Here is a 12489-nt window from a genome sequence, read left to right as displayed (position 1 = left end):
AGCCACACAGTGAGGGATACAGGCTGTAATGGACTATGGAGGCACACAGTGAGGGAGCACGCGTGTAATGGTTCTATATGCCCACACAGTGCGACGCAGCGGCTGTAATGTAGCGTATGGAGGCACACAGTGAGGGATAGCGAGGCTGTAATTGGTAGCTATGGAGCACACCAGTGAGGAGCACCTGTATGGTTGCCCTATGGAGCCACACATGAGGACGCAGGCTGTAATGTAGCTATGAACACACAGCTGAGGGATGCAGGCCCCCAAGGTGCTATGAGCCCACACAGCTGAGGGATCAGGTAGAATTTTGCTATGGAGCAAAACACAGTGAGGATGCAGGCTTAATGGTTGTATGAGCAACACAGGAGATGCAGGCTTTAAGGTTGCTATATCCATCAGTGGGGATACATATACATGGTTGCTATGGAGCAACACAGTGAGGGATGCCCCGAGCAAACACAGTAAGGATGCAAGCTGTAATGAGTTGCTATGGAAGCCACAAAGTGAGGGATGCAGCTGTAATGTGCTGATGGAGCCCACATCTATGGACACAGGCTGTAAAGTTTGCTAGGAGGCAACACAGTGAGGACGCAGGCGTGAATGTTGCTATGGCCGCTGGACGCAGGCTGTAATATGCTATGGAGCCAATACCAACCATTAATGGTAAACAAATATGAGGCACACAGTGAGGGATGCAGCTGAGAGATGTTTTGCTATGGAGCCACGCAGTGAGGGATACAGGCTGTAATGGCGTTGCTAGAGCCACACAGTGAGGATGCAGCTGTAATGGTTGCATGGAAGCCTACGGCGAGTAGGAGATCTGTAGGCTGTAATTGGTTCATGGAAGCCAACACAGTGCAGGATGCAGCTGTTGTGCCGTTGCTATCGGTTACACAGTGAGGATACCAGCTGCTAAAGGTGCTATGGAGCAAACAAAGTGGTTAGGACGCAGGCTGTACATGTGTTCCTCATGCGGCCAAACATTAGCGACGCAGGCCTGTAATGGTGCTATGGAGAACAACATAGGAATACAGGCTTTAATGGTTGCTATGGAGGCACACAGGAGAGATTATAGGCTGAATGGGTTGCTATGAGCCACACAGTTGAGGACGCAAGGCTGTAATGGTTGCTAGGGAGCCACACAGTGAGGGACGCAGGCTAATGGTTGCCATGACCTCACGCAGTGAGGGATGCAGGCCATAATGCTTGCAGGAGCCACACATGAGGGAAAGAAGGCTTAATCGTTGCTATGCGCCAGGACAACAACAGCGTATGGAGCAACACAGCTGAGGATGCACCTGTAAGGTTGCTTATGTGACTCTATCTATATCTATATATCTATCTTATAAATGCCTTGCTATGAGGCAACACAGTGAGATGCAGGCCTGTAATGCCGCTATCGGGACACAGTGAGGATACAGGCGAAAGGTTGCTATGGAGCAACCACGCAGTGAGGACCGCAGGCTGAGAGAGTGTTGCAATTGGGCGAAACAGTTAGACGCAGGCTGTAATATATTGCTATGAGCATCACAGTGAGGGACGCAGGCTATATTGCTATGGGAAACACCGCTATGAGGCACCACAGTAGGTATATCTATATGTTGCTATGGAGCCACCGTCGAGTGGTTATGGGTACAGCCTTAATGCCTTGCTATGGAGGCACACAGCGAGGGAGCAGGCTGTAATGTTGCTATGGACCACACAGTCTGAGGACGCAGGCTGTAATGGTTCTATGAGCCACACAGTGAGCGGATGCAGGCCGTATAATCGTAGCTATGGAGGCACACAGTGAGGGAGCAATCTGTAATGGTTCTATGCAGCACCACAGTGAGGGACGCAGCTTTTAATAAGCTATGGAGCAAACACACATAACAATACGCCTTAAGGGTTGCTATGTAGCCACACCAGTGCAGGGATGCAGGCAAAAATATAATGTTGACTTGGAGCCAACACAGTGAGGGATCTAGGCGGTTGTAATGTTTGTATGAGGCAACACAGGAGATGCAGGCTTAAGTTGCATATGGAGCCTGACGCGAGAGATTACAGGCTGTAATGGTTGCTATGGATAACACAGTGAGGATACAGGCGAAAGGTTGCTATGACCACACCAGTGAGGGAACACTGTAATGGTTTGCATCGAGCAACACAGTGAGGCGATGCCAGCTGTAATGGTTGCTATACCACAAAGTGAGGATGCAGCTGCTAATGTGCTATGCGTGACCACAGGAGGGATACAGGCTGTAAAGGTTGCTATGAGCAACACAGTGAGGACGCAGTTGATAATGTGCTATGGTGCGAATATCTATATGTGTGCTGCAGGCTTAATTGTTGCTATGGAGCCAACACTATGAGGATGCTGCTGTACATGTTGCTATGGAGCCACGCAGAGAGGGGATACAGAGTGTAATGTTGCATAGAGAGAAACACGGAGAGCAGCTGTAATGGTTGCATATGGAGCAGGTACACAGGTGAGGGATACCAGGCTGTAATGATTCTATAGAGAAAACAACATGAGGGATCTATCTCTAATGGTTTGCTATGGTATGCAAACACAGGGGGATGCAGGCTTAATGTTGCTATGGAAGCAAACAACAACAAACAGTAATGGTGCTAGGAGCGAACACAGTGAGGATGCATCTAATTTCTATGAGCATACTACTAATATTTATGCAGGCCTGTAAATGGTCTGCTTATGAGCAACATAGCGAGGATGCAGCCGAAGGGTCTGCTATGGAGCCACACCATGGAGGATGCAGGCATAATGGTTGCGATGGGCAACCATCTATGGTGCAACCCAGATGAGGGATGCAGGCTATTCATTAGCAACAACAGTGAGCGGATCACTGTAATGTTCTATGGAGCAACACAAGTGAGGATGGCACGGCCTTAATGGTTAGCTATCAAGGGGCAACACAGTGAGGACCAGCTGCTAGATCTGTTGGTGAGTTGACGCTCACATCATGAGATGCCAGGCTATACGGTTGCTAATGGAGGCACGACAGTGAGGGAAGAAGGCTTATATTATCAGCAACACAGAGCGACGCCATGTCTTTAATGGTTGCTATGGTATCTATATCACAGTAAGAGTCTCTCTTTGTAATGTAACTATAGAGCGACACAGTGAGGATCAGGCTTATAATGGTGCTATGGAGCCCACACACGTGGGGCGCAGCTGTATATTGGTTGCTATGCGGAGTCAACACAGTGAAGATTGCAGCTGTAATGGTTCGCTATGGAGCCAACACATGAAGGATACCAGGCACTGTAATGGTTCTATGGAGCACACAGTGATGAGTATGCAGGCTATATATGGTAGCTATGGAGCCACACAGTGAGGGATACAGCGCTGTAATGGATGCTATGGAGCCACACAGTGAGTAGGAGCAGGCTATAATGGTTGCTAGGAGCAACACGTTTAGTGCAGGATGCAGAGCTGTATATGGGTTTCTATGGAGTCCAACACAGTGAGGTGCAGGCTGTAATGATTGCCTATGAACCATCTCTAGTGAGGAGATACAGGCTTGCAATGCGTTGCTATGGATCAACACAGTGAGGATACAGCATGTAAAGGTTGCTATGGACACGACAGTGAGGGATACAGCTTGCAATGTTGCTATCGACACCCAGTAGATGCAGCTTACATTTTTGCAATAATAATACACAACAAAGTGAGGATGCAGGCTGTTATGGTTGCTAGGGGAGCAACAACCAGTGAGCGGACGCAGGTTGTGTAATGTTGGTTCTATTGGGGCCGAAACAGTTAGACGCAGGGCCCCTTAATGGTTGCTAGGGAGCCAACGCAGTGAAGGGATGCTGGCCTGTAATCGGTTGCTATGAATAGCCACGCACAGGAGGAACAGGCATGTAATGGGCCTATTAAGAAACACAGTGAGGAATGTCGAGCTGTAATGATCCGGTTGCTAATGAGCAACACAGTGAGGGATGCAGGCTGTTAATGTTGTCGTGATGTGAGCGAGATCTAGCGATGATGGGACGCAGGCTGTAATGGTGCTATGGAGCCACACAGTGAGGGACGCAGCTGCTTAATGGTTGCTATGGAGCCACACAGTGAGGACGCGGCTGTACATGTTGCTATGGAGCCACGCAGTGAAGGATGCAGCTAGTATGGTTTGCTATGGAGCCACAGTGAGGAGAGGAAGCGTCCATGTGCCGGGATGGAGCCACACAGTGAGGATGCAGCTGTAAGTTGCTTATGGAGCCACACAGGAGGGATGTCGATGTGTGAGAGATTGCTATGGAGCCACACAGTGAGATCAGGCTAATGTTGCTATGGAGCACACAGTGAGAGCCAACTGTAATAAGTTGCTATGACCACACAGTGAGGATGCAGGCTTATGTGCTATGGAGCACACAGTGAAAGGGATGCAGGCTATACGACCCAACCCGTAAGGGTTGCTATGGAGCCACAAATGAGGGCAGTGGCAGCTGTGATGAGATTGTTGTCGTATTTGGAGCGCAACACAGAGGATGCAGGCGATGGTGCTATGGACCACAAAATGAGGAATGCATGCTGCGTTAATGGTTGCTATGGAGACAAACAAGAGCGACGCAGCGTGTTTAAATGTCTATATCCACACAGTGAGGGATATGCTGTAATGGTTGCTATGGAAGCCACACATGAGGAATAAGAAACTGTAATGGTTGCATGGAGCAATGCAGTGAGCCCCCACGCACTGCTAATGCGTTGCGATGAGCCACCCACAGTGAGGATACAGCTGGGTAATGGTTGCGTATGGAGCCAACACAGTGAGGGTATGCAGGCTGTAATGGTTGCTATGAACACACAGTGAGGGAGACAGCCCCGTATATGTTCTATGGAGCCACAAAGTGAGTCGGATACAGGCTGTAATGTTGCTATGGAGCCACGCAGTGAGGGAACAGCAGGTGTAATGGTTGCCGTTATGTCCGCAACACAGTGATGGATGCAGACTGTATAGGTGCTATGACCACCAAAAGTGAGGGGATGCAAGGCGTGTTGTCCTATGGAGCCCACAACAGTGATGGTATGCAGGCTGGAAAATGCGTTCTATGGAACCACACACAGTGAAGATGCGCTTAAAAAAAAAAATATGGTTGCAATGAGCCACGCAGTGAGGAATGCAGGCTGTAATGCGTTGCTATGAGTAACAAAATGAAGATCTATAGCTCTAATCGTTGCTATGGAGCCCACAAAGTGAGGATGAGGGCCCTATAATGGTTTCTATGGAGGCGCACACAGTGAGGGACGCAGCTGCGTAATGGTTGCTATGGCGCCACACAGTGAGGAACGCAGGCTGTAATGTTGCTATGGAGCCATCACAGGAGGACTCAGGCCTTGTAATTTGCTACTGGAGCACACATGAGGACGCAGGCTTAATGGTTGCTATGAGCTAGGTGGTTCTCACACAGTGATGGAAGCAGCTTAATGGTTCTAGACCAACACAGTTGACGGAACAATAAGAGCTGTAAATGGTTGCTATGGCAGCAACCCTGCCCACATACTCACCACGCAGGCTTAATGGTTCGACCACACAGTGATGTGAAGACGCTATTAATGGTCTTATGGAGCCACACAGTGAGGAACAGCTGTTAATGACTATCCGGATAAGGCTTAATGGTGCTATGAGCACCAGTGAGCGAACACAATATCTATGGAGCACACAGTGAGGGATGCAGGACTGTATATGGATTGCTATGGAGCCACAAAAATACAGGCTGTTGTGGTTGCTATCGGTACACGTGTATATTACAGGCTTAAAGGTTGCTATGAGCAACACATGTGGAGGACGCAGGCTAGAGTGTGCGTGAGCGCGAGAGAGCGAGGTAGAGACGCAGCTGTAAAGTGGGTTGCTATGGGAGCAACACAGTGAGTGAATACAGCTGTAATGGTTGTATGGAGCACACAGTGAGAGATAATAGGCTGTAAGTTCTATGAGCACGCAAGTGAGGAAAAGGCATTGTTAATGGTTGCCTAGAACAACACATGACGACTCCACATGTAATGGTTCGCTATGGAGCCACACAAGTGAGGGATGCAGCTGAAATGGTTGCTATGGAACCATCTATCCACATGAAGGACACGGCTTTAATGTTGCAATGAGCCACCAGGTGAGGAATGCCCCCTTAATGGTTTCTATGTATAAGTAACAAAATGAGGCGATGCAGGCTGTAATGGTTGCTTGAGCCACAAAGTGAGGAGAGGCAAGCTAAATTGTTGCTATGGAAGCACACAGTGAGGACGCGGCTTGTGTTAATGCTTGCTATGGAAGCCACACAGTGAGGACGCCAGGCTTAATGGTTCTATGGAGCCACCACAGGGCAGGACGCAGGCTTAATGCGTGCTAAGAGGCACACAGAGGACGCAGGCGTACCCCTGTTGCTATGGAGCCACACAGTGATTTAGAGCAGGCTGTAATGTGCCTATGGAAGCCACACAGTAGATGCGATGCTGAAGTCTATGAGCAATGCATGAAGGACCCGCAGCTGCTTAATGGTATGCGATGGACCATCACAGTGTATATATCTATCTGTAATGGTGCTCTATGGACCACGCAGTGAGGGAACAGGCCGTGTTGTGTAAGGTGCCTATGGAGCCAAAGGACAGAGACGGATGCGACTGTAATGCGTGCTATGAGCCACAAAGTGAGGAGCAGGCTTTGTGGTTGCTATCGGCTGACACAGTGAGGAGATACAGCTAATAGGTCTAATGGAGCACAAGTGAGGGACGCAGGTGTAATGGTTCTATGGATTTAATTTCCCCTGGTTTTTTTTTCTTTTTTGTTTTTTTTACTTTCTATTTTTTTTAGCGCCAAAAAGTTATTTGGATCGTCATGGCTTTGTATAATGGTTGCTTTTATTTTTAGTTCAACATCGAGTGGATATATCTAGGCTGTAGATCTATTGAGCATCACATGTGAGAGATATAGGTGTAAGGTTTTCTATGAGCCACGCAGTGAGGAACAGGCTCTAAGGTTTTGCTATGCAGCCAGCACAGCTGAGGACGCAGCTGTTAATGCGGTTGCTATGGTCCACACAGTGAGGACGCAGTCTGTAATGGTGCCATGAGCCACGCAGTACACACATAATTTCTATGCAGCACAACCCACTGGTTGCTATGGAGCCACACACCCAGGACGCCAGGCTGTAATGGTCCCCCACCAGTGAGGATACAGGCTGTAATGAGGTTGCGTGATTGTATGCACACAGTAGGAGCCAGCTGTAATGGTTGCTCCCCACGCAGTGAGGATACAGGCTTAATGTGTGCTAATGGAGCACACAGTGAGGATGCGCAGGCTGTAATGGTTGCTATGAGCCACGCAGTAGGGAGTTACAGCACGGTAATGGTTCTATGGAGGCCACACAGTGAGGGATGCAGCTGTAATGGTTTTCTATGGAGCCATCACAGTGAGGAGCTGCAGCTGTAATGGTTACAAAGCCACACAGGAGGTGCAGGCTATCAAACACCAATCTTGGTCTCCGCAGCTTTAAAATGGTTTGCTATGAACAACACAGTGAGGGATCGCAGCCGTAAGGGTTGCATAGGAGCCACAAGTGAGGGATCAGCGTATTAATGTTGCTATGAGAGCAACCACAGTGAGGGATGCAGGCCTTTTAATGGTTCCATGCACACAGAGGATGCAGCCTGTAATGGATTGCTATTGGAGCCACAAAGTGAGGATGGAAGCGGTGAATGGTTGCTATCAGGTGGACACCAGTGAGGATACAGCTTAAGTTGCTATGGAGCACACAGTTGATATCCGCATGTTTTGTAATGGTTCTTATTATTTGGTTGTTCGTGCGAAACAGTTATTTTGGTCGCAGGCTGTAATGTGTTCTTATGAGCAACACAGTGAGGGATGCTGGCGTTAATGTTGCTTATGGAGGCCACGCAGAAGAAGGATACAGCCTGTAACTGGTTGCTATTAAGAAAACACCAGTGAGGATGCATGCTGTAATGGTGCTATTGGAGCAAACACAGTGAGGGATACAGCTTAATGGTTGCTATAGAGAAACAAACAAGGGATAGCAGAAACTGTAATGTTGCTAGCAGCAACACAGGAGATACAGGCTGTAATGTACATAGAGCCACACAGTTGATGGCTATCTATGCTTGAAATGCGTTGCTAGGAGCAACACAGTGAGATGCAGCTGAATGGTTGCTATGGAAGCAACCACATATGTGAGGGGATGCAGGCTGAATGGTTGCTATGGAGCCAACACAGTGAGCCGATGCCAGGCTTTGTAATGGGCTATGGAGCAACACAGTAGGGATGCAGGCTGTAATGGTGCCTTATGAGCCAACACAGTGAAGACGCTTAATGGTGCCTATGGCCCGATGCAAGCACCGAACCACACAGTGAGGGATGGCAGGCTAATTATGTTCTATGAGCAATTGTATGCCCCGCAGGTACCTGCCCTACCCCTGCCCCCCCCGCCCGGAGCCCTTTCTGCCCTCAGTGAGTGACGTGTCGGCGCTTTACGGCTTCGGACTGTACGATTACGGGGAGCACAGGGGGGCCCCCCAGCAGGTTCAGTACCAGACACTGGAAGTGGACGGAACCTCGTTCACTGACCTCTGACCCCTGTGAGTGCGAGGGTCTCGGCAGGACCACCAGGAGGCGCTTGACTCCCCCGCGTGGGGACCTTTCAGGGAATGGGGGGTCCCGCTGTGACAGGTGCATGATGGGATTCTCACCTGTCAGGACCTGCCCCCGCATAGGACCTTAATGCAGTGATGGGGCTGTACCAAGTGGCCTTATTGGGAGGGGGGGATGCACTCAATGACTTTCCTTGTACAAGGGCTCCCCCTCCTGGCAGCTATGGGGATTTCATTATTGATTCCGTTACAGAAATTATTAGGGGGGGGGGGGGGTGACGTCGGACTTTTCTAGAATTGAAGGTTTTTGTGTTTTTAGGGCAACTTGGGGGGTTTTGTCGCAAACACTGTCGTCCGGATCCTTTTATATCAGAGACTTCATTCAAACTGGAATTTATTGTGTTTTTCTAGAAATGTTTTTATTACTATAAAGGTACTAGCTGAGCCGCGTCCTTCTACCGTGTCTTTGTGTGGGGGGGCTCACGGGGGCGGTACCACCACTAACGTCACTTGGGGGGGCTCTCGCAAGGTCCAACCTCGCTTTGTACCTCTAATGTATCTGCCAGTACCACTGATTCAGGGGGGGGATCCCACAACTTCCCAGCCCCCCTGTTACCCCCTTCCTTGTACCTATTCTAATGTATCTGCCAGTTACCACTGATTCAGGGGGGGATCCCACAACTTCCCAGCCCCCCCTTAACTCCCTTCCTTGTACCTATCAATTATCTGCCAGTACCACTGATTCAGGGGGGGATCCCACAAACTTCCAGCCCCCCTGTAACTCCCCTTCTTGTACCTATCTAATGTATTCTGCCAGTACCACTGATTTCAGGGGGGATCCAAACTTCCCAGCCCCCCTGTAACTCCCCTTCCTTGTCCTATCTAATGTATCTGCCAGTACCACTGATTCAGGGGGGGGATCCCACAACTTTCCCACCCCCTGTAACTCCCCTTCCTTTGACCTATGTAATGTATCTGCCAGTACCACTGATTCAGGGGGGGGTCCCACAACTTCCCAGCCCCCCTGTAACTCCCCTTCCTTGTACCTATCTAATGTATCTGCCAGTACCACCTGATTCAGGGGGGATCCCACAACTTCCCAAGCCCCCCTGTAACTCCCTTCCTTGTACCTATCTAATGTATCTGCCAGTACCACTGATTCAGGGGGGGTCCCACAACTTCCCAGCCCCCTGTAACTCCCCTTCCTTGTACCTATCTAATGTATCTGCCAGTACCAACTGATTCAGGGGGGGTCCCACAACTTCCCAGCCCCCCCTGTAAACTCTTCCCTTCCTTGTACCTATCTAATGTATCTGCCAGTACCACTGATTCAGGGGGGGGGATCCCACAACTTCCCAGCCCCCCTGTTAACTCCCCTCCTTGTACCTATCTAATGTATCTGCCAGCTACCACTGATTCAGGGGGGGATCCACAACTTCCAGCCCCCCTGAAACTCCCCTTCCTTGTACCTATCTAATGTATCTGCCAGTACCACTGATTCAGGGGGGGGGGATCCCACAACTTCCCAGCCCCTGTTAACTCCCCTTCCTTGTACCTATCTAATGTATCTGCCAGTACCACTGATTCAGGGGGGGGGATCCCACAACTTCCCAGCCCCCCGTAACTCCCCTTCCTTGTACCTATCTAATGTATCTGCCAGTACCACTGATTCAGGGGGGGGGATCCCACAAACTTCCCAGCCCCCTGTAACTCCCCTTCCTTGTACCTATCTAATGTATCTGCCAGTACCACTGATTCAGGGGGGGGATCCCACAACTTCCCAGCCCCCCTGTAACTCCCCTTCCTTGTACCTATCTAATGTATCTGCCAGTACCACTGATTCAGGGGGGGGGGGTCCCACAACTTCCCAGCCCCCCTGTAACTCCCCTTCCTTGTACCTATCTAATGTATCTGCCAGTACCACTGATTCAGGGGGGGTCCCACAACTTCCCAGCCCCCCTGCTAACTCCCTTGCCTTGACACCTGAAGATGATGCAGCGTAGGAGGCAGTACCGACTAGATTAGGATCCCCAATTGCCGCCCCCTTAACCGTACACAAATGATGCCAGTAACCACTGATTCAGGGGGTGTCCCACAACTTCCCAGTGTGGCTCCATAGCAACCATTACAGCCTGCATCCCTCACTTTGTGGCTCCATAGCAACCATTACAGCCTGCATCCCTCACTGTGTTGCTACATAGCAACCATTACAGCCTGTATCCCTCACTGCGTGGCTCCATAGCAACCATTACAGCCTGTATCCCTCACTGTGTTGCTCCATAGCAACCATTACAGCCTGCATCCCTAACTGTTTCGCCGTATAGCAACCATTACAGCCTATATCTCTCACTGTGTTGCTCCATCGCAACCATTACAGCCGGTGTCCCTCACTGTGTTGCTCCATAGCAACCATTACAGCCTGCGTCCCCAACTGTTTGGCCCCATAGCAACCATTACAGCCTGCGTCCCTCACTGTGTTGCTCCATAACAACCTTTACAGCCTGTATCCCTCACTGTGTCACCGATAGCAACCATTACAGCCTGCATCCCTCACTTTGTGGCTCCATAGCAAACATTACAGCCTGCATCCCTCACTGTGTTGCTCCATAGCAACCATTATAGCCTGCATCCCTCACTGTGTGGCTCCATAGCAACCCTTACGGCCTGTATCCCTCACTGTGTTGCTCCATAGCAACCATTATAGCCTGCATCCCTCACTGTGTGGCTCCATAGCAACCCTTACGGCCTGCATCCCTCACTGTGTGGCTCCATAGCAACTATTACAGCTTGCGTCCCTCACTGTGTGCCTCCATAGCAACCATTACAGCCTGCATCCCTCACTGTGTGGCTCCATAGCAACCATTACAGCCTGCATCCCTCACTGTGTGGCTCCATAGCAACCATTACAGCCTGCATCCCTCACTGTGTGGCTCCATCGCAACCATTACAGCCTGCGTCCCTCACTGTGTGCCTCCATAGCAACCATTATAGCCTGCATCCTTCACTGCGTGGCTCCATAGCAACCATTACAGCCTGCGTCCCTCACTGTGTGGCTCCATAGCAACCATTACAGCCTGCGTCCCAAACTGTGTGGCTCCATAGCAACCATTACAGCCTGCGTCCCTCACTGTGTGGCTCCATAGCAACCATTACAGCCTGCGTCCCTCACTGTGTTGCTCCATAGCAACCATTACAGCCTGCATCCCTCACTGTGTTGCTCCATAGCAACCATTACAGCCTGCATCCCTCACTGTGTTTCTCTATAGCAACCATTACAGCCTGTATCCCTCACTGCGTGGCTCCATAGCAACCATTACAGCCAGCATCCCTCACTGTGTTGCTCCATAGCAACCATTACAGCCTGCGTCCCTAACTGTTTCGCCCCATAGCAACCATTACAACCTGCGTCCCTCACTGTGTTGCTCCATAGCAACCTTTACAGCCTGTATCCCTCACTGTGTCACCGATAGCAACCATTACAGCCTGCATCCCTCACTTTGTGGCTCCATAGCAACCATTACAGCCTGCATCCCTCACTGTGTTGCTCGATAGCAACCATTACAGCCTGTATCCCTCACTGCGTGGCTCCATAGCAACCTTTACAGCCTGTATCCCTCACTGTGTTGATCCATAGCAACCATTACAGCCTGTATCCCTCACTGCGTGGCTCCATAGCAACCATTACAGCCTGCATCCCTCACTGTGTTGCTCCATAGCAACCATTACAGCCTGCATCCCTCACTGTGTTGCTCCATAGCAACCATTATAGCCTGCATCCCTCACTGTGTGGCTCCATAGCAACCATTACAGCCTGCATCCCTCACTGTGTGGCTCCATAGCTACCATTATAGCCTGCATCTCTCACTGTGTGCCTCCATAGCAACCATTAC

At 50.2% G+C, this 12489-nt stretch overlaps 1 protein-coding gene across 1 annotated transcript in view; it reads left to right on the top strand.

The window, feature by feature from the left end:
• Positions 1 to 9043, top strand: part of sox15 (SRY-box 15) — a 33350-nt gene extending 24307 nt beyond the window's left edge. The window contains 1 exon segment of the mRNA NM_001126574.1: positions 8411 to 9043. Coding sequence (NP_001120046.1) covers positions 8411 to 8582 — 172 coding nt within the window. The 3' untranslated portion in view covers positions 8583 to 9043.
• Positions 9044 to 12489: the final 3446 nt, after the last annotated feature.

Source organism: Xenopus tropicalis, chromosome 3, assembly GCF_000004195.4.
Source record: "Xenopus tropicalis strain Nigerian chromosome 3, UCB_Xtro_10.0, whole genome shotgun sequence".
NCBI classification, from domain to species: domain Eukaryota; kingdom Metazoa; phylum Chordata; class Amphibia; order Anura; family Pipidae; genus Xenopus; species Xenopus tropicalis.
This window is presented reverse-complemented; position numbering and strand designations above follow the sequence as displayed.